This window comes from Chiloscyllium plagiosum, unplaced genomic scaffold (assembly GCF_037043375.1).
Source record: "Chiloscyllium plagiosum isolate Xiang-an unplaced genomic scaffold, Cpla_swu_hap1 HiC_scaffold_32, whole genome shotgun sequence".
In the NCBI taxonomy this organism is placed as follows: Eukaryota; Metazoa; Chordata; class Chondrichthyes; order Orectolobiformes; family Hemiscylliidae; genus Chiloscyllium; species Chiloscyllium plagiosum.
In genome coordinates, this window is record NW_028270170.1 from 30,363,966 (window position 1) to 30,387,800 (window position 23,835).

General features: G+C 39.9%; 1 protein-coding gene across 1 annotated transcript in view; it reads right to left on the reverse strand.

The window, feature by feature from the left end:
- Nucleotides 1-479: 479 nt before the first annotated feature.
- Nucleotides 480-23,835, reverse strand: part of LOC122539675 (neurexophilin-1-like) — a 102,349-nt gene continuing 78,993 nt past the window's right edge. The window contains exon 2 of the mRNA XM_043674669.2: nucleotides 480-9,686. Within this exon, the coding sequence (XP_043530604.1) occupies nucleotides 8,922-9,686 (765 nt within the window). The 3' untranslated portion in view covers nucleotides 480-8,921. The remainder of the gene's footprint in view (nucleotides 9,687-23,835) is intronic.

Consider the following 23,835-nt stretch of genomic DNA (forward strand, 5'->3'; position numbering starts at 1 on the left):
ACATATGTTACTTGTAACTTATTCAACCCAGGCCTAAATATTGTCCAGGTCTTGCTGTGTTTGGACATGGACTGCTCAGTATCTGAAGAGTTGTGAATGTTGCTCATTGTACAATTATCAGCTAACATCCCCACTTCGGACGTTATGATGGAGGGGAAGATCATTATCAAAGCAGTGGAAGCTAACCAGATGAACTATTTTTAAAAAACGTCCTCTACATTTATTTGGAATATGGAGTGAAAATGAAAATGAAAAGAGTGAGGTTTTATAAATGAGAATTCATATGCACCTTTGCTGTGAAATTAAGTTTTCCACAATCAAGTAGTTAAAATAAATAACAACAGGAATTACTGGAAAAGCTCAGAGGTCAGGCTGCACCTGTGGAGAGAAATCAGAGTTAATGTTTGGGGTGAAGTGACCCTTCCTCAGAATTCTGTTGTTCTGAGGAAGGGTTACTGGAACCGAAACGTTAACTCTGATTTCTCTCCACAGATGCTGCCAGATCTGCTGAGCTTTTCCAGCAATTTCTACTGTTATTTCTGGTTTACCTTATCTGTAGTTCTTTAGGCTTTTATTTAGTTAAAGTAAATGCTATTTTCAATGTTAAATGTTACTTACAGTTAGCTTGAGTAATATATGGTGAAATTGAGTTGGTAATGGTAAAAATTGTAGTTACAGTGAGATAATAATTTTGTAATAGCAGGTTTTTGATAGTAAATTTCACGTATTCAATAAAGTGACTTTGATTTAACAACTGCTACTATACTGCAAGGTGATTAATTGAAGTAACTAAATGCAGCTAATTCTGCCTCAGTCATAATAAGTAGCTCAACATGATGTCACTGTGATGTAACCAATTAATCATGGAGCGACACATTGAATCAGAGGTGATGCTGCATTCTCAGCATTCCAGTCCTCAACCAATTGTTTCTAATGTAATTCTCACCTTGACCCCTTCTTGCAGGCGAACTGAAATGGGTGCTTTCACCTAGTTTAATTGTGCTAGTAATAAGACAGTGATTAATTGCTAAGGCAGCTGTCACCGTTGATGAGTTACATCCCTCTGTTCATTATGGGCTAAAGCTATTAACATCACGGTCACTTCAAGAGAGTAATAATTTTATTACAGCATGAGTGTTGCTTCCATTATTGCAATACAAGAGATTTGTGATATCAATCATATTAAAGAAGAATGGAGTTCTTGGCATTTACTGCATACAGTTTTATGGTTATAGTAGAATCATCATCGTGTACACTCAAATTATCCACTGCCCTATTAATCTGTCAGAATTCCCACAGGAGAAAGCTTTATAACTGATCTATGTACAGATCTGATGAAGAATGCTCTTTTTTTCAAAAAATTGTTATATCTACGCAAAGAACAGTACTGCACTATATGATTTAGAGCATATTCTGCTGATTTGATTGTCTGTTATAACTTATTGTTTACTAAAAGGAGACCCCTCCATTATGACATATAATGAAAGCTCTGCTAGATGTAATTTCTCCAGGTAGGTGCCTGCAAATTGGCTGTGAAACGCTGCAAGAAGATTCTCTGCTCTTCTAACAAAGAGTGTTCAGATTACAAGCAGGAAAGTATGGTCTAATTTCATATTGATCAACAATATTTATCCCATCTTCTGTAACTCAGAATAGTTTCACTGAGGCTGCAGAAATAAGGTTAATCTTTGTTTTTTTTCATGAGGTGACAAGGGCCAGGATTTAATGTGAAGGTCACCCCTGTTTTAGGTGTCCCTGAGCTACAAACACCAAATGCAACTGAGACAACTAGCAGACACCTAATTCCAGGTTTTGGAAAATACTGATTTGAGTAAGTCACTAAGAGACCAAGATGTCACCAGTTGTCTGCATGATTTCTTCTCTGTCCATAGGGAGTAATTTCCACTGAGACTGGAAACTACAACTTTATAAGGGACTACACTGGGCACATGATTTAATGAGTTGTGATTTTTCTTGTGATGTTTCAACATTTTTTCCACTTCTCAGATTGGGGTGTTATTTCTGTTGACTTTTCATTGCATTGCATTGAATCCCTACAGTGTGGAAACAGGCCATTTGGCCCATCGAGTCCACACCGACCCTCGGAAGAGCATCTCACCCAGAACTTTTTCCTTTACCCTATCCCTGTAACCCTGCATTTCCCATGGTGAATCCACCTAGCCTACTCATCCCTGGACACAACAGGGTAATTTAACACAGCCAGTTCACCTAACCTGCACACCTTTGGATTGTGGGACGAAACCGCAGTACCCAAAGGAAACCCACACAGACACATGGAGAATGTGCAAATTACACATAGACAGCTGCCCAAGGGTGGAATCGAACCTGGGTCTCTGACGCTGTGAGGCAGCAGTGCTAACCACTGATGCCCAGTAGAAATGAACTTATATTTATTTATTCATTAAAAGTGTGTTTATATTTACAAATGGTTATATCCAGCCTAATGGAGGTTATTTTACTTGCTTAGTCGTGAGCTCAGATCTCGTCTGCTCAATCTGGGAGAAATACAAGTCGAAGCGAAACTCTTCTCCACAGGGATTACAGGGAAATGTGAGCAGCACCTGTACAGACAGGTCTTATGTACCTCCTAGAAAACCATTTACATATTGGTAGAGTCTTACAAGCAAATAGTCTGTATCAGTGTTGATTGACAGGAAGAAACAAAACTGCATGCAGAATAAATAATACTTTTGAGTCCGCTACTGCTTTTGGATGTAAATATTAGTGACCACAAATATTAACCAATATAAATCATTCTTAAAATAAATAAGCTCTATGCCAGATAAACACAGACACTGAAGTTCACAAGTTCAACATTCTTACATCTACAAGAAGCTGAGACATTATGTACAAAAGTATCATACATCATCAAATTACATTCAATCGCACTGAAATATGAAATTTATATCCTTTTGAATTCTGGATAAAAATTGATAGCCCACTGACTTCACCAGTTGATAGGAATAGGGTTTTGGATTTTTTAAAAAAGATAAATATGTCTGTACCTTGTTTTCATGTTTTTGCTTACAATTAGAGCTGCTTTTATTCTGTTATTAACACCTGCCCCAGACCAAAGCTTTGTCCTTCAGTTTAACCATCAGCATTCCCTTTTTCTTGTTCCAAGGTATCTTTTATCTCAAACCTTCCCATGACTTTTTTTGTGTTTTTTTTTCTTTCCAAGGTCTTTCCTTTTGCTCCAATTGCTTCCTCCAACCCTGTTCCCTTCTTTGTCAACATCATATTTATACTTCTTCAGTTCCAACGAGTCATATTAGACTCAAAATGGTACTTCTGATCGTGTCTCCATGGAGACTGTCAGGCCGGTTGAGTTTCTCCAGGACCTTTATTTCAGATTTTCCTTGTATCTCAGACAGCCATACTGAAACTGTGCTTAGAAATGTATCACAGTAAGAGGTTCATATGTCCATTTTCACATACTTTGAATCAATATACATGCAAAACCAAATTAGACCATCTATTATTTTCCATTCTCCTCCATATTGCTATATTCACTGATTATCCTGTAAAATACATCTTTAATATTGAGAAGATTCTGTAATATGAAGTTCTTTCATATTAAGTGCTAACTTTGTGAGAAAACACTGTTCAATTAGTTCATCTTATTGTCTTATAAGATTCTATGGGACTCTACTCACTGAAGTTTAGAAGCATGAGTGATGTCTCATTGAAACATTTAGGATTCTTAAGGCTGCTTGACAGATCAAATGCTGAGAATATATTTCTCACAGCGCCAGAGACCCGGGATCAATTCCCGCCTCAGGCGACTGACTGTGTGGAGTTTGCACGTTCTCCCCGAGTCTGCGTGGGTTTCCTCCGGGTGCTCCGGTTTCCTCCCACAGTCCAAAGATGTGCAGGTCAGGTGAATTGGCCATGCTAAATTGCCCGTAGTGTTAGGTAAGGGGTAAATGTAAGGATATGGGTGGGTTGCGCTTCGGCGGGGCGGTGTGGACTTGTTGGGCCGAAGGGTCTGTTTCCACACTGTAAGTAATCTAATCTAATCTATTTCCCCTCATGGGTGTATCTAGGATTAGAGGGCATAGTCTCAGAATAAAGAAGCACCAATTCAAAATGTCCATGAGGAGGAATTTCTCCTCAGAAGGTTGTGAGTCTTTGGAGTTTCATGCCAGAGAACTGTGGGGGGAGAATCTTTGTGTATATTTAAGACGGAGATAGATAGATCCCTGATCAAGGATAATGTGGAAAAGGCGGGAAAGTGGACATGAGGAATGTTGCATCTTATTGAATGGTGGTGCAGGGTTGAGGCGTCAAATGGCCTACTCTTGTTCTTATTTCTTATGGTCTTAAGCTCCTTCTGAGAAACTGAATTCAAATTTCAGGATCAGGATCCTTATCTGGATTACAGGCAGCACAGCATCTCAGAGATTAGCACTGCTGCCTCACAGCACCAGGGAACTTTTTGGTTGGATTCCACCTTTGTTTAACTGTCTATATGGAGTTTGCACATTCCCCCCGTGTCGGTGTGAGTTTCCGTTGAGTGCTCTGGTTTCCTCCCACAGTCCAAAGATGTGCAGGTTAGGTGGATTGGCCATGCTAAATTGGCCCACAGTATCCAGGGATGTGTAGGTGGATTAGCCATGAGAAATGCGGGGGTAGGAGGGTAGGATGCTGTTCGGTGGATTGGTGTGGACTTGATTTGCCTAATGGCCTGGTTCCACACTGTAAGGATTCCCTGATTGCATGGAGATACCACCAGAGGGGCAGAGAGAAACTGGCACAAACCCTACAACTGGATCCCTTAATCAGAAAGTTGAAAGTAATGCCAATGGGCATTAAAAGTTAATGTAACACCTTATTGTAATAACCGTCTCACTCCTACATGTTTTAACCTAAAAATAGACACAGAAAGTGATGGAGGAATTCAGTAGGTCTAGCAGCATCTGGGCAGAGAGAAACAGAGTTAGTGTTCCTAGGCTCTTCTTCAGAACTGGTCCACCAAGCTCTCCTTTATTCTATTTGTATTTAAAGTTTTCACCTGAACTAAGATCACTGTATTTGAATCAAGTATAAATGATGGCTTTTTTTTTAAAGAAGCTTTTAATTTTATATTAGCCTCCAATGTAGTACAATAGTCCTGTCTATCTGCAGATGCAACGTGACATCTAAAGAAATGAACCTCTTTATATCACAAAAAAACCCCAAAGAACTGCAGATGCTGGAAATCAGAAACAAATCAGAAATTGTTGGAAAAACAACAGGCCTGGCAGCACCTGTGGAGAGAAAGCAGTGTTAACGTTTCAGATACTGTGACCCTTCATCTATGGCCTGCTGTGTTTTTGCAGCAATTACTATTTTTGTCTGTTGTGTGGCAATATCCATTGAATCTCTCAGCATCTAAAAAAAGTCAACAAGTGTGGCGCTGGAAAAGCACAGCTGGTCATGCAGCATCTGAGGAGCAGGACAGTCGATGTTTTGAGTATAAGCTCTTCATCAGGAGACTATGCTCGAAACATTGACTCTCCTGCTCCTCAGATGCTGCCTGACTGGCTGTGCTTTTCCAGTGCCACACGTTTTGACTCTGATCTCCAGCATCTGCAGTCCTCACTTCTTCCCCTCCAGTGATGCTGCCATTCAATAGGGCTACCACTAACTGCCCTGTGGTGGGAAAGACTTCTCCACCCCTGATGTCCTAGGTCTTGTGGAAGATGGCTGCCACCCAGTTAAGTACATGAGTGGCACCTAATACATCAGGCCTTCCCTAGAAGAGGCATTGCAGGGCTCAGTCTGATGACCTCCTCACCCTGTATTAGGTTTCACCCTGTATGTTGAGAAGTAATTTGTGGTGCAGTGATAATATTCTTACCTCTGGGCCAAGGGGGCCTGGGTTGAGGTCCGACCTGCTCTTGAGGTGTATGGTAACATCTCTGAGCAGGTTTATTCGGAAAATATCTAAAAAATAATTTATTGGTTCTTGAGGCATTTTGAGATGTTCTGGGAATGTCAAAAAAGCTATATAATGTAAACTTTATTATCTTTTTCCCTTGTCTGCTTTTCCTGCTTTATGATGCATCAATAATTTGGTGTTGTAGGTAGATTTTATGAATCCTGAATCACCACAGGATTTCTGATTTACAGTTAAGGCATCTGACCTAAGTGAGGGGAATTGGACAATCTACCCTAGTTTCATAATTGATCTGAATCTGATGAGCTGTAGCATTTGTGGTTCAGTAACACTGTTAAAAATAAACTCAAAGGCTTATTTTTGATCATACTGTGATGCTTATTCAATAAACTTAGGTTTTCATATCTGTTTCTCCAGTGTTATATGTGTATCATTGATGTAGGTGAAGGTTTATAGCCGTTCATTTTTTGAACAGCATAAAAATCACTTGTTAACAGTCATTGTTACATCACACTTCAAGTGACTGAAATTTTATGAGGTGAATAAGATCATCATGTCATGTTTCTATGGTGACCATACTTCTTTTACAGCTGTCATTGGTGGCCAAATAAAATGTCGTGGATCTGAAAGATTGATTGTTACAGACTTTGATCAGACATATTGCTTCATTATTTGATTAGACACACCTAGATTAATATTTTATTGATTGATGATGCTTGTCATTAGTAAGTATGATAGATTAATGTGGTCCAGCACTGCTGATCGTGGTAGTGATGATAAAGTATGAGTTGAAGGGGAGATTTCTGATGAATGTCCTGAGTTATACAGCTTGAAAAAGAAACCTAAATTATTTTCAGTGTCACAGTTCCCTCTATTTTAACCGTTAAATAAGGATGGTAATGCTGACAAGCCTCTCAGTGTTGTTCTCTTATTGGCTGAAGGAGACATAATGATTATGTTTGGAGTGCACCTTTCCGTGACATTGCTACCTTCTCCTGCATCACATCATGACCCAGACAAGAAGTAGTTCAACTCATCTAATAGAGAAAGGAAGGTCCAAATTCTAGTCGGTGCTGAATGCTTGCAGTCTCAGAGAACTAATAAATATTACATCTATCCATTTGCAAACATGCCTATGTGCTGAAGCTCAAAGTGGGAAGCAGGTCATGGCACCATGTCAAGAAGGGCTACTATTTGGTATTTAATTAATTCAACAACATCAACCACAAGTTAGGTGCTCGACAGGACCAATCTAACCAACTGACCTCAAGATGAGTTAATAACTTTCACCTCAGCTATTGGTGAGGACGGAACTATCCAGAGAGAAGCTTCATAGCCCTCATGGTCTCCAATTACAAATCAGAAATGTCTAAAGTTTCGATAATTGTGAGTTTCCTCAAGAAGGTAGTCACACTGATGTTACCTGTCATGAGATGACAGGTGGGTGGCCTAAGTACGTGCAATTACTCCACCAGTAAGTACCTTCTTAGGATTTGCTAGCTTTTCTTCAAAAAAATTACAGATACTATTTGTTCAGAAAGAGTTGCCTTATGAAATGTTCTCATATACAGTGTATAGTGCATTTTACTAATTCTACCAGCTAACATTGAATATGTTTACACAAATTTGGCTTTCTTGGTATTCTTATGAGAAACAAAAATGGTGAAAAAATTGGCTCAAACTGGTTTCCATCTTTTGACTGACAAGTAAGGTTCATTAACAATTTGTCTTCTCAGGTTTTCCTCTTTTTGAGTAACTGAGCAAATAGTGGAAGTGAACACATACACACAACAGAGACATACCAGTTTACATACACAGTGTGGAAGAGAGCATTTCTCAGTGCAAACAATGGCATTATGTATAATAGTTAAAATACTTGTGCTGTTATTGGTACTCACATCCTTTCCAGACCTCCAAGACTCCCTTATTGTTATTACATGCACAGCAGGTGACAGCTCCATTGACCACAACCTTATCCTCATCCTCATGCATTAGTTAATTTCTTGAAGAGATACTAAATTTACATTTACATCTCTCTCTTTCCCCCCCGCCCCAATTTTTATCTTAAAATAAGTAAACTAGAAGACTGTAGTTAATAATGTAACAATAGGATATTGTATCTCTTTTGGTCAGAGACATTATCTGACTGCTAAGGTGGCTTGGTGGCAAATATACTCACAAACCATTGTTATCCATGCAGGGCAAAAAATTAACAGCATGAGGAAGAATGTTTCAATTCGACAAAGAGAAAGGAAAATGAACACTAAGTTAATGAGCTCGCCTACTTTGACATCCTCCCTTTACTATAAGTTTTCAATCACTGTTATCCAGATGCTATGATAAATAATGTAATATTAATTCCGCCTGACCTATAAAACTATGCTATGAAGGTAACAGGCACATCGGGGACTGGGAGAAGCAGAGATTATTAAACAAGACATGTTGAGTGGAAGTTGTTTAGACATGTGGCCATTTTACATAATATCTACAATTTACCAGTGTCCTCAGTTAATGGAGGAGGCAATTATTTAATTATTCATCCATTTTACTATTAATGTAATGTACTTTGTCTACCTGCAAAATTATTTAGAAGCTTTGATATCAAATCATGAAGGAAGATTTTAGATGATAATTAGGTAATGATTGGTCAAATATTTTGCTATTTTTGTCACCCGGACTATTTCATAGACCATAAACTATTTCCAACATGAGTCTGAAGCTCTTCTAGCCATGAATATTTATTACCAATGGGACAGAAACAGACACCAACTGTTGAAGTGTCCCATGAAAGTTGATATTCCACATGAACTTTTGTGAATATTTTTGTGGTGGATTTTTTTTTAGACATTATTACTGACACTTGTAGAGCTGCACAATGCTGTAATAACAGGCACAGAACACTTTTAACAACCGTTACTAAACTGTTATCACCCCAAGACCTTTAGTGTGCAAGTCAATCTGCTAATCATTCCAAATCCACATGTTGTTAAAAAAAATACATTTCCCCACCCCCTCTGCTTCATCCAGATGGAAAGTAGGGAGTGTCACTGTGATAATTATAATCAGGACACACCTTCTGCACCAGTCTATAGTCTGTGCTGTAAAATGAAATGTAGATACATATAACTTTAAAGGGTTTGGAACAGATCCAGGACACATGGCTTTGTGTCTGTTCCTGGTAACAAGTCTTGGACGGGTCATAATTACATAGTGCAGTCTTTTTCGCTCTGTCAATTTTTTCATATTCGACACGGCAGTTAAATATTTTTGAATCTTTGGCGTCAATTATTGTTTGTTGAGCCAGGTCAAATTCGACTGCTTTTGTGGGTGGCACAAGGCTGACTGAAATATTTCCCTGGCCGGTGGAATTGTGACGGAAGTACACACTGAACGTACCATTTCCATGGTCTACGATTTTTCCAGTGATGAGGAGGTTTAATTTCACGGTTTTGATGTTTGAATAAAAATCGCCCCATCCAAACATTTTCTTAAATTTCCCCGTTTTAACAATTGGACGTCTCTTGACTCGAGACTGGGGGTCTTCATGTTGATCCGATATATTTCCCAACCAATCCCAAAGATCCTGTTTGGAGTAAGAGACTGGTGAGGAGTATGGAAATCCCAGGAGAGTCGAATTCCCTGTACTTGGCAGAGTCTGCATCATCCACTGGCTTAGGGGCGATATCTTGTTGCTTTTTATTAAGACATGCTTTTGTGTGTTTTTAGTTCCTCTAAATTTCACATCTTCAGTGTGATTTGATGTACTTCCTTGTGCAAATGCAACCTGTAGAAACAGATACCAAATGTCATTTTAAAAACAGATGCACAGTAACTTGTTTCTATATTGCTTTGTGTAGACCACACATATTTATTTTGAAAACCTACTGCAACATTTACAGAACTCATATTAAAAGGCATCATTAATTATCTGGCAACTCCCCAAAACCTGTTCTAACATCTACAAGGCAGAGGTCAGGAGTGCAATGGAATACTTCCCACTTGCTTGGCTGAGTGCAGCTCCAACAACACTCAACAATGTCCACAGCCCATCCACCATCTGAAACAATCACTACATCAACCATCAGTATACAGTGGCAGCAGTGTACACCAACCATAATGTGCAGGAGCTGACCAAGGCTCCTTTGACAGTATCATTTAAACCTGCAATCTCTTTCGCCTGGAAGTATAAGGGTAACAGGTGAGAGGAACCCCACAATCAGCAGGTTTCCCTTTGAGTCAAACATTATTGTGATCTGGAAGTATATCACCATTTCATCAGCACTACCACAGGGTCAATATCTTGAAACTCCTCTCATACATTTCTTCTAATATTACCGATTGCAACTGAGGTCTGCATGCAATGGTGACTTCTGCACTGGATGTTAATGCCTCCAAACAATGTGCCCAGATTATCCAAACAACTGTGCAGCTGAGGGAATGGTGCTCCCCTCCCAAGACCGTTGCACATAAACTATGGGACTACATTTCACCATCACCTCTTCGGGGGAATGAGGAATACGCAGGAAGTGATGGTGTTGCCAGTGATACTCACTTCCCACACGTAAGTAAATAAGCATGCCTTCAAACCCAGAAAAAAGTTTTGCTAAATGGTTACTCTGGATCATCTTGAAATGTAAACTCTGCCCCAATTCTAACTGGCCATATAAACCTTTATACAACAGTGATGTTGCATGCACTTGATCAAAACAGTTGAAATGAAAGAAGCTGAAGATAATTTATGGATTTGGAGGGGCCAGAATGATGTTGGGAATCAGCTAAGCATTCCTTGGTTCATGGAGCTATTTTCTATTCTTACGACACTTAATTGTTGGTTATGATTTTATTCCCATGTGGCTTTGTTTAGATTGAAATGTATCTAGAGTTCCATCAAACACTGAACAGGTACTGCACATTTTCATCAAAAGCAAATAACACGTTACTTTAATTAAATAAAAAAAGGTTATGTGATTGCCAACAGTTATTACTGTATTTGGGACAGCTAATTCTAGAATGAGGAATGTGTTAGTGGGGAGAATAGGACTGGACAGCAAAATTTCCTCTGCTGTGTAACAGTTCTTCATTCAAGAGTCAATTCAGTGAAAGGTCTTCCTTGAGTGCTGCCAGTTATAAGCTTTCCTCGGAGGCTTATTATAATATAAACCGAAGCCTTCAACATACTGCAGCTTAGAACTGAGTTTCCAAGTTAGGCATCCGCCAAAGTCCTGTGTGGGCTTTCTGCTTACTAGTAGAAAAGGGAGATCGAACTGAAGTCAATCACTGTCAGGTTGTTCTTATATATTCCTCAATCTCTAACTCTGCAGCCCCACACTTTTCAACTCTGACTCTCCAGCATCTGCAGTCCTTACTTTCTCTCAGCATTTGATGAAACCCTAACGATGAGTGATCCGCATGTTTTTTCCAGTTCTCAGTTTGCAGCTTTGAGAAACAAGAAAAAAAAATGACTGAGAAATGTATAGTGCTTAACTTTAGATAGTTTTGGCATATTTGTCTAAATTTATTTGACAGTAAATCTCGGAATGATGCAGTGTAAAGTAATCTATTGATGATAGTCAACTTTTCTAGCCTCTCCATGTTTCTGAGTTTCCTCACCGTGGTACCATTCTCGTAAATCTCTTCAGGACTGTCGCATCCTTTAATTTTTTTTACTATTATTGCTGGCCCATCCCTAATTTACCCAGTGGGCAGTTAAGAGTCAACACATTGCTATGGGCCTGGAAACACATGCAGGCCAGACCGGGTAAAGATGGCAGTTTCCTTCCCTAAAAAGCATTAGTGAACCAAATGGATTTTTCCAGCAATTGGCATCACTGGACTAAAAGTTTTTATTGAATTCAAATTGCACCATCAGCTGTGGGGGAATTTGGACCTAGGTCCCTAGAACATTACCTGTGTCTTTATATTAACAATCTAGTGATAATACCATTAGACCATTGCCTACCTTAGATTAATTCAGAGCGTTGCAAAAGGTTTAGCATAGATTCCTTCCTTTTGTAGGTTATGCCTCTACTTGAAAGGTTATTTGGTTTAAACAGTCTTCTCAACTTGTCCTGTCACATTTAAAGATTTGTGCACATATGCCCACAGGTCTCTCTGGTCTGACACCCTTTTTAAATGTGAGCAATTTAATTTATAGTGGCTCTCATTGTTATCCTGACATGAAGTGCTGACACATTTCTGCATTAAATTTCATCTCTCTATTTCCTTCTGAGAGCTGTTAGTGCCCTCCTTGCTGTTTACCACATTTCCAAGTGTCAGGTCTTATGGGAATTTTGTAATTATGGCAAATCTAGGGCATTAATATATATCAACAGGTTTGCATTCCAAATACTGACCTACATGTGATTCTACTGTTTAGATCTCTCTAGTCTGAAAAATAACAACTTATCACCAAAGCGCTCTGCTTTGTGCCCCACAACCATTTCTGAGCATCTTTCAACCAGGGCACTAAGTATTTTCCTTTCTCTGAAGGCTTTGCATGAGATTTCTCTGGGGCTACTTTTTAATTTTTTAGAGCTACACCTTGGTTTTCAAGGGTGCCTTTTTTTAGGTCTCACTGACATTTTTGTCAGGTGATGCAGCCATGTTGTAGCAATACCTTCTGTATTTATGTTGAGATATGGGGAATTTGGACTCACATACAAGCAAAATTAAAATAATTAATCAAAACCCTACGTGATTATCAGCCTGCCATTAAATGTACAGCTAGAACACACCAAGAAAACATTGATTTTCTAGAAACCACAATATTTAGATTGGCAAAAGACCACATCAGGAATAAATACGGGAGAGTTTTTTTTCCAAAATAACTGACACGATGTTCTATACACAGAAATTATCATCCTAAACAGATCTCAGATCACATTTAATGATTTTCATTGCTTATTCAAAAGGATGGTTTATTTTGACTAGGCAATTGCTAGCCTTTCTACAGCACCTCAGGTCTCAGTTTCAGGTTTAAATTGAACAATTGACACATCATTCATTACAATAGCATTCACCGCAATTGTTCCTATATGTTAGCTCCTGAACGTATGCATTCTTAAGGTAGAAAATCCACATTCACACAACATAGAAAATAGGAGCTAGGGAAGGTTATTGGGTCCATTCCATCTGCTCTGCCAATGAACATAACGAAGGCTGATTCTTTATTTCAATACTATACTCTTACTCTCTCTTAATATTCTTAGATTCAGTTACAAGTACTTTGTTACCTCATTAATTTCAAATTTTACTGGCTTCCAGTCAGCAGAGTGTTCATTCATTGACAGGTCTAAAACTGTCTCTTCTTCTCTGTAGTGTTTCTCTCCTCCCCATTCAATCTCCCTCTCTGTTCAACCTCCTTGTAGCTACCTCTGCTCTCCATCCCCATTACAGCCTCTCTCTCCCTCAACAGCTTGCAGACTCTCCCTCTCTCCCAATTTACATCTACCTTCTTCCTTCAAATATTTACCCACCCATTCTGCAACCTGCAAGTGGTTACATCAAGTAAAAGATAGTTGGCTGTTGTCCCTGGCCCTGGCAACCTCCTCATTGCCAACTTCCTTCCTGAACTATTGGCTGTTCCTCCAATCACAGGCTGTTTCTCCCTGAATCACTGGTGAGCCCATCAGCAATAAGCATGGAAGTGAACCAGCCTCTGATTAGAGGAGCCACTCCTCATCAGATCTCTCCCTTCTACTCATGGGATGACTTAGCTCAGACTTGTCACCCTGGTCACTGATTTTCACCAGTGATTCAGGGATTTTGTGGACAAATTTGTTTGCTGCCTTTATGTGCTAGTATTCAACTTGCTCACAAACGTTTTGCGTGGCATTTTGTCAAATGTCTTTTGAAAGTTTATGTACACAACATCAACAACATTGCCCTCACAATCCTCTCCATCACTTCAGTAACTTCAATCGGGTTAGTTAAAACATGATTTTCCTTCAACAAAATCATTTATTTTCCCAAGTGCAAATACATTTTTGACTCGGATTATTCTGAATTAAGATTGTTAGTTCCCAAAATTAGAGCTGGGGATCACAATGTGGATAACCCTGTGTCCCTTCAAGATTAGATTAGATTACATACAGTGTGGAAACAGGCCCAACAAGTCCACACTGCCCCGCCGAAGCGCAACCCACCCATACCCCTACATTTACCCCTTACCTAACACTACGGGCAATTTAGCATGGCCAATTCACCTGACCTGCACATCTTTGGACTGTGGGAGGAAACCGGAGCACCCGGAGGAAACCCACGCAGACACGGGGAGAACGTGCAAACTCCACACAGTCAGTCGCCTGAAGTGGGAATTGAACCCGGGTCTCTGGCGCTGTGAGGCAGCAGTGCTAACCACTGTGCCACCGTGCCGCCCACGATGCAGGGAGCATTCAAGTTGATGCAGGGAGCATATAAACGTCATGCTGTGTGTTAAGCATAATGACAGTGATAGTAGTTGCACATCTCAGCAGAAAGCTCAAGTTGGTGCAGGCTAGAATCATTTAAATCTAGCCTGTGCTATTTACTATACTGATACATTAACCTTCTGTGGTTCATATACAAGAACACTTAGATCCCTCTGTATTCTGCAGTCTCTCTCCATTCAGATAATGTTAAGCTATTCTACCCTTCCTGTTAAAGTGGGCAACCTCGCTTTTTCCCACATTGTACTCGATCAGCCAATTTTCTTTGTTCATGAAGTTAACCTATCCTTATCAATTTGCAGACTCATTGCTTCTTCTCTCAATTTGTTTTCCTACCTAAGTTAGTAGCAACTGGAAATTTGGCTACAATACAATTATCCATCTCATCCAAGTCATTAATATGGATTGAAAATAATCAAGGCCACAGCACACAGCACTGTCACACTCCACTAGCTACTATTTGCTGTGTGGGTATTGGTTTAGCTCAGTTGGCTGGCTCATTGGTTTACAGAGCAGTATGATACTAACAGCATATGTTCAATCCCCCTCACCAGTTTGAGGTTACCATGAAAGGACTCTCTTTCCTTACCTGAGGTCTGGTGGCTCTTAGGCTAAATCACCACCAGTTGCTTCTCTCTCTAATGAGAAGCCCCATGGTCTGGTAAGACTATGGTGACACCACAACAACATTTGCTGCATTAATAAAACCGTTAATCCTGACTAAGTTTCCTTTTAGTCCCTCAATACTTTATCTATGCTAATACTTGATTTGATTTATTATTGTCACATATTCCAACGCACAGCGAAAAGTGTAATTTTCTGTGCTCTACAAACAAATCACACCATACAAAATAAGGTACAAAACAACAATTAGAACTAGTAGGACAGCTTCAGACATTAAATGTTATCACAATATTATCACTGTGGAGTAGAGAACCTCGCAAGCACTGACAGTGCCCAGCTATGTAAAATGATTTCTTTATCTGTCACACATTCAGAAAATGTACTGAAGGATTCAGTCATCGAAATGCAAGAAATCAAATAGCCACCCCCACAAAGAGATTCATATGTTAGAATATGTACAATTGAAGAAAACATTAATTGTTCAGAAGGAAAGTAAATAATTCAGATTCAGGTTTTTAGCAAGCTGATATTTATGTCAATAGTCATCTCATGAAATTCAAGATAAACACTGGGGCAAGTGCCATTATACTATCAGATGATAAACTATAGTTAAGAAAATACTGTTTATAGTTGACAACAGTGCAACAACATTGGGAGAAAGCTTCCCAATCCTTGAATGACGTGGGCCATGGAGAGAAGTTGGGAAATTGGGTGAGTGGCCCTTCTTGACATTGAAAGCATAAGGTCTCATTTTCCAAACAAGTGGTTAGACATCAAGACAAGATTCTTGCTGCTAGTGGTAAGATTGATTTTCATAGTTTATCATTCATTAACATCCTCATTATTAGTTAATCGTACCTCATAATATTTACTTTCCCATTCTGCTACCTGCCAGTTAGAAACCGGAATGAGAATTCCCAAAGTGAAAGTCAGAGCTATTACCTGGTGACTCCACACCCTTACTTGCTCCTCTGGACATCTATCTGAGACACTTGACACCAACATCTCAGGGAACACATCACAGGCAGTAACTGCACGCATCGCACATCCATGAACATGTACCAGCCTCACTGCACCATCATGGCACATCAGTAATCCACTCACAGTAAGCTCCTGCACTTCAGAGTTGAAACTTGGAGCACAACAGCCCATTTCATTGAGGGCTGCTACAAAGACACTTTGGGCACAGGGACAGATGACCAAATTATGGATTAGAAAAGGCTGCTTACTTGGTTTCATATTGCTCATTCACTTTGAATAAACTTCAGGTTTCATGTACTACTGTTATTAACATTGAGTACAGTTCAAACTGCAATAAGCAAGGTTTATGAGTACAGTATATATGAACAAAGAGGAACCCAGGTTGGTGAGCAAATATCTAGGACAGCTTCAAGTCTGATATTAGATACTGAGGTGAGACACAACCTAGTAGATTATTTAATGATCTTATCACACCAGGAATAATGCTTAGCAACAGTGACAGAGATCATATTAGCAATGGTGAGTATTTCTGCCTCTGGTGAGTACATGCAGGAAATAATTCTCAAATAACAGAACTGAGGAAGGAAACATTGTTTTCACCAATAATGTAATTGTTGAGTGCAAATCAAAATGTCCAAATCATTCAATAAGGTGAAGTAAAGAGTCTACAGAATTCAGCACAGATCTGCAGGCAGATTGATAATAAAAACTAGCTTTCACAGACTGAAGGTGTGGGAGATTCACTTCTATGGAAACTATTACTGAGAAGAGACGACCGATGGTTAAGGTACTGCAAGGAAGAAATTTTTTTTTAAAGCAGAGGATATCCTCATGAGGGAAATTTAAGAAGTTAAGAGTTTAAATGGATCCAGAGACTTCAGATGTTCAGGAAGAGCAATAAAGTCAATGATCAAGTGGGTGGCACAGTGGTTAGCACTGCTACCTCACAGTGCCAGAGACCTGGGTTCAATTCCTGTCTTTGGTGACTGGCTGTGTGGAGTTTGCACATTTGGCCTGTGTCTGCGTGGGTTTCCTCCCACAGTCCAAAAATGTGCAGGTGAGGTGAATTGGCCATGCTAAATTGCCTGTAGTGTTAGGTGAAGGGATAAATGTAGGGGAATGGGTCTGGGCGGTGTGGACTTGTTGGGCTGAAGGGCCTGTTTCCACACTGTAAGTAATCTAATCTTCCATTCAGCAAACTGCCAACCTTTCAGGAACATCTTTTGGCAAAATAATGAAACCTCTAGATTATCTGAATTTACAGGTCTCTCATATTTCATGGGCAAATGTAATTATATACACAAACATATACAAGGGGTTCTGAGGAAGGGTCACTGAACTGGAAACGTTAACTCTGATTTCTCTCCACAGATGCTGCCAGACCTGCTGAGTTTTTCCAGCAACGTTTGGTTTTGTATGCAAGAGGTTTCTGATTTACGAATGTCTGGCTTAGGAATACTCAAAATGCAAATGCAATCGCATACAGGAGTGTAAGTTTAAAGAGTTGACATATGAATATTTCCTGTACTTACAAATGACTATGTTATATTGTTCTGCACTGTGTTCTGACCTGTGTATAAATTAACTTGCGAACAAACTCAGGAGCAGACCCCGCTTCAGTACTTGAGGAACAACCTGGGAACTACCAGTACTAATAATGAAAAAGAGATGTGTATAGGTCTGAAAGTCTGTGAAAGATACCGTACTGAGTGCCATGAACATTACTCACCATGACAATGTCATGGGGAAGAGTGGGTAGGATTTAAACTAGATTGGCGGGGGGTGGGATACTCAACAGCAGGGAGGCAAATATGAGGCTGGAAAGAGATACAGTAATCAGAAATAGTAAAGTGAAAAGACAGGTCAGGATGGGACATAACAAAAAGCAAGGAATGCCTGTTGGATTACATTGCATCTATTTCAATGCAAGAGGGCTGACAGGTAAGGCTGAAGAACTCAGGGCGTGAACTGGGATATTATATCCATTACAGAAACATGGCTAAGGGAGGGACAGGACTGGCAGCTTAATGTACCAGGATACAGGTGCTTCAGGGGGATAGAGGTAGTGGAAAGAAGGGAGGGGGAGTTGCATTTTTGATTAAGACGAGTATCACAGCAGTAATCAGAGATGAAATAACTGAAGGATCAGTTACAATTCAGTGAGGCTTTGTGGGTGAAGCTAAGAAATAAGAAGGGGATTGTGACATTATTGGGATTATACTATAGGCCCTCATATAGTCAAGAGGCATTAGAGAAACAAATATGCAGGGAAATTTTGGAGACTTGCTGGAGCAATAGGATTGTTCTAGTAGGGGATTTTAATTTTACTCACATAGACTGAGTCTGCCAGAGCATTAAGATTAGATTCCCTACAGTATGGAAACAGTCCCTCCAGCCCAACAAGTCCACACTGATGCTTCAAAGGGTAACTCACCCAGACCCATTCCCCTATTTATCCCTGACTTTGCAATTTAGCATGGTCAATTCACCTGACCTGCACATCTTTGGACTGTGGGAGGAAACCTATGGAGACACAGGGAGAATGTACAAACACCACACAGCCAGTCACCTGAGGCTGAATTGAACTCAGGTCCCTGGTGCTGTGAGGCAGCAGTGCTAACCACTGACTCACCATGCCCATGTTAAGGGCAGAGATGGGGTGGAATTTGTTAACTGCATTCAGGAAAGTTTCATCAACAAATATATCAGGGTCCTTCTCGGGAAAGGGCAAAACTCGACCTACTCTTGGGAAATCGGGCAGGACAGGTGACGAATGTGAAAGTGGGGGAGCACTTTAGAACCAGTGATGATAGTTCTATTAATTTTAAAATAGTTATGGAGAGGGACAAAACTGGTCCACATGTTCAAGTTCTAAATTGGGGCAAGGTGAATTTTGATGGAATTAGACAGGAGCTTGCAGGGGTTGATTGGAGTTGTTTGTTTGCAGGCAAAGGAAAGTGGGAGGCCTTTAATTGTGAGCTAGTTAGAGTTCAAGTCTATATGTTCCTGTGAGGGGGAAAAGCAAGGTTGACAAGAACAGGGAACCCTGGATGAGAAGAGATATTGAGGCTTTGAGCAGAAAAAAGAAGGTATGGTTCAGGTACAAGCAGCTGGGATCAAGGGAATCCTTGGAGGTTTAAAGGGAATACAGGAGTTTACTGCAGAAGGAAATCAGGAGCGCAAAAAGGAGGCATGAGGTAGCCTTTGTTGAGAAGATTAAGGTGAATCCAAAGAGGTTCTTTAAGTATACTAATGAGAAAAAATAATTTGAGAGAGAATAAGACCCCTCAGGGACCAAAGTGGACATGTATGTGTAGAACAACTGGAGATGGGCAAAGTCCACAACGAATATTTGTCCTCTGTATTTACCGTGGAGAAAGACATGAAGACTTGGGAATTTGGGGACAGTCCATATCACATTTGAGGAGGTGTTGGGTATATTAGACTGTATGAAGGTGGATAAATCTCCTAGTCCTGACCAGGTACATCCAAGAACCCTGTAAGAGTAGAGAGAAGAAATTGAGGGGGCCCTGCATGGTATTTTTCCATCATTATTAGCCACGGGTGAGGTTCCAGAAGACTGGAGAGTAGCAAATGTTGTGCCATTATTCAAGAAGGGCTGCAAAGAAAAACATGGGAACGATAGACCTGTAAGGTTAACATCTGTATTAGGTAAGTTACTTGAGAAGATTCTAAGAGATAAGATATTATGTTCATGTAGAAAAACAGCATTTGATTCAGAATAGTCAGCATGGCTTTATGCATGGGAGATGATGCCTCATAAATTTGTTAGACTTCTTTGATGAAGTGACCAGGTAAGTTGACAAGGGCAGGGTGATAGACACAGTCTATATGGACTTCAATAAGGCCTCTGGTAAGATTCCACATGGGAGGCTGTCAGTAAGGCTAGATCGCATGGAATCGCATAGGAACATATAGACTTGAACTCTAACTAGCTCCCACTTTCCTTTCTGGCAAATTGGATACACAATTGGCTTGATGGTAGGATGCAGATGGTAATAGTGGAAAGGTGCTTGTTGGACTAGAGGCCTGTGACTAGTGGAGTGTCTCAGGGGTTGGTGTTGGGCCTAATGTTGTTTGTTATCTGTATCAATGATTTGGATGAGAATGTACAGGGCATGATTAGTAAGTTTGCAGATGACACTAAAATCGAAGTTATTGTGGACAGTGAGGAAGATTATCAGAAATTGCAGCAGGACCTTGATCAGCTGGGGAAGTCGGCTGAGAAATGGCAAATGGAGTTTAAAATAGATACGTATGATGGCTTGCATTTTGAAAAGTCAAATCAATTTAGGAGTTTCATGCTGAATGGTAGGGTCTTAAGGTGTGTCGTAGAACAGAGGGAGCTTGGAGTTCAGGTTCACAGTTCTCTGAAAGTGGAGTCACAAATAGACAGGACACACTGGCCTTCATCAGTCAGGGCCTTGAGTATAGAAGTTAGGAAGTTATGTTGCAGTTAAACAGCATGTTGGTGAGGTCGCTTTGGTTCAGTTTTGGTCACCTTGCTATAGGAAGGATGTTATTAAATAGAAAAGAATGTAAGAGAAATTTATAAGGATGTTACCAGGACTCAACGGTCAGAGTTATAGGGAGAAGTTGAGCAAGCTAGGACTTCTTTCTTTAGATCGTAGGAGACTGAGGGGGATCTGATAGAAGTGCATACGATCATGAGAGGCATGGATGGGGTAAATGCACTCGGCCTTTTCCTTAGGGTTGAGGAATCGAGGATTAGAGAGCATCAGTTTAAGGTTAGAGGGGAAAGAATAAAAGGGAACCTGAGCGGCAACTTTTTTACACAGAGGATAGTACGTATATGGAATGAGCTGCCAGTGGAAGTAGTTGAGGTGGGTACATTAACAACATTTAATAGGCATTTGAAAGGATAGGAAAGGATTAGAAGGATATGGGCCAAGTGCAAGGAAATGGGAATAGTGTGGATGGACATTTTGGTCGGCATGGACCAGTTTGGGCCAAAGAGCCTGTCTCTGTGTTGTAGGACTCTATGATTCTATGACTCTAACAGCGTAGGATCTCAAAGGAGAGAGTCCTAACATCCAAACCTTTCTCTGAGTCTCTGTAACAATGAATATCATATTAATGTAGCCTATAACTAGTTGATAACATGCAATAAACTACATCTAGTTCAACACAAGAGTCTCTTCTAATTAGCCAATGAATGGTTTTCCTCCACCACACTGGACTTAGTAGGCCCGTGGATCCTTACACTTAAAAAGGATGGTGACTAATCTCCCCATGATGAGGTATAGATTTGCTTTAGCCTCCCATATAGCAGCAATCATTGCCCCAATGACGGGCAGTGATTCAGAATCCAATATCCAGAATTCCTTGCTGCAGATTTTATCCAAAGTTTCAGAACACTTCCATCAACCAATATTTCCACATACGCAGCAAGGGCCAATAGAGCAAATAAAAATATAAATAAGTAAAACCACAATCAAATGAGCTTCGGGTTAGCTGTGTTACCTTTAAATAACTGTGGTGTACTGAGGCCAGAGAGGAATGGGAAAGGGTTGACTTTGTGCAAGAAAGAAACATCTTCTAATGAGTATGTTTAACACAGGGCATTAACTGGAGCAGCTGACCAAGAATAGCAGGTGGGGCATCAAACTAGTGTTAAATGCTGACTGACATCTCAATCTGTCAATTATGCATATTCCAACCAAACACACATAAGACCCATTTATCACACTCAACAACATGGCTTTTTGCATGGTCACACCAAGAGTGGATCTTGCTATGATCCTGGCTGATGTTCATACTAAATAACTAACATCCCAGAATAAGACCTGGCTATAAGCCACAATATGGCTGAGCTTTAACCATCAAGATCAGTTATTGATCACATTCACAAGGAACTGTCAGTGTATATTTAACACAAAGACTAAAATGTTATTAAAGAAGAACGACCTGAACTTAGTTACATTAGACAAAACAATTGGAAAGATTTCTGTGCAAAGACCATAAAAGATTTCAAATTCATGATATTACTTTTATCCCAGCAATATCCTTTACAAACACAAAAACACTCCAGAGTTACCACTATCTGCACACCAAGTCTTCTAGCTCAGGATGGTACACTGCAAAGGGTTTCGTTTCAGAGAAAGTTTGTGCATTCAGTAGATGCTTTTCATCAACTGAAATCTCTGCCTAAGGCACCGAAAGCAACTGCAAACTAAACTCACTGTTTACCTCACAGCAAATACGAGTTTCCTACATTTTGCTCTCAGAATCTCTCTCTGGCTCACACTGACTGAATGACTCTAAAGTTCTATCTCTCTGTGTGCTCCTGGCCCCGTCTCTCAGCAACAGTAGTGTTCCCTTTTATTTTTACAGCACTGAACTGCTAAACCCATTTCTCCACGTCAAGAGTGTAAAACATCATTAAACTGTATGTAAACAAACAGGTCTCCAGACACTCTGGCACTAAGCCAATAAAAAAAACTAAATAAAAATAACCACAACTCCCCTTTCTTAACATAAAAGATGCAAAATATATATCAAATACAAAGTTAAACATTGTTCTTAGAAATGCGATTGTTAATTTTTCAATTAAATCAGCACTCTTAACACTGAACCTATTGATGCTACAGAGCCAGATTTTGTAACCATTGTATCGAAGAGTTTCATTCTTAACAAGGTGAGGCTGACAGCCCTGCATTAATGAAACTAGAAGCCTGGAAAGCTGAAGGTTTTACCACTGAATGAATTAGATTGATGAATAATAGATAGGAAAAGATCATCATTAAGTACAGAATTGAAGATCAAAGAGAAATGGCACTACATCAAGATCCAAGAACCTGAATGAACTATAAAAGATCTTCTATAAGAGACTGGAGTTCTCTTTTTGCGGGAATAGATGGTTAGAATTTGCACAATACATTGCCTTTTATTTTAATAAATGTTATTAAATAAATTTTGTTAAAACAATTGGTGCTATTTCCAGATCAAACATCTGGCTGACTGCCTTCTCTGTGGAATTAGAGAATATCAAATACCTTCACGTGCAATGCATGTATTATTTTTTACTTCAATGATTAGTGAGCCTGGCTGTGCGAGAAATGGATTATGATTAAGTTATATTGAAGATTAAGTGGAACAGTAACTGAGTTATAAAGCTCTAGGGGCTGAATGGCATGGCAGCACTAGAGCCATCTTATTAAGTTTGAATGCTCCGAGACTGTAACCTGTGTCTATTTAAATTATTGGCTGATGTGGACTCTGCCCTACTTCTGTGCAACTTAGACTGCAGCGCTAAATGTTGTTATTCTGCATAATTAAAAAAAGGATTTTCAGTTCTGCTGTGTTTTGTCATCGAAAGTAATCAACTTCTTGTTGATTATCAGAGACCAGATACCTTGTGACACAACCTACAATGCCAGAAAAGAGAAAATGCAGTCCACAAAAGGTGAAAGCATGAACAGGTGACACTGCTGATAGTGTAGTGATTTGATCTTGCCATTTTGCATTTTTAGTCACCCAAATTATTTTGAGGATAGGTAGGGTCGCCAAGTGTATTCCCACGGAGACTGATCAGGGCTAACAGGGTCACCATCAATTCTTGCATTTCCTAACATGCAGTATTGACTTGAGAGCCTAAGTTTGCTCCAGTATTGTTAGCCAAAATCAGTTCCTCAACAGCTTCCTCATAGCTGACAAGGCATTACTCATATAGTGATCTGAACATGAGGTGCAATTAAATTAAGAGCTCAATCATATTGTTACCACATCAATTAAACAGAGTATATTCTGCAGTGCCCACTTGCTGCGGAAGGCCCATTGCACACCTTTGGATCTCTCCCTCATGTTTCCCCTGGGTCATCTCACATACAGGTAAAAACAATGACTGCAGATGCTGGAAAC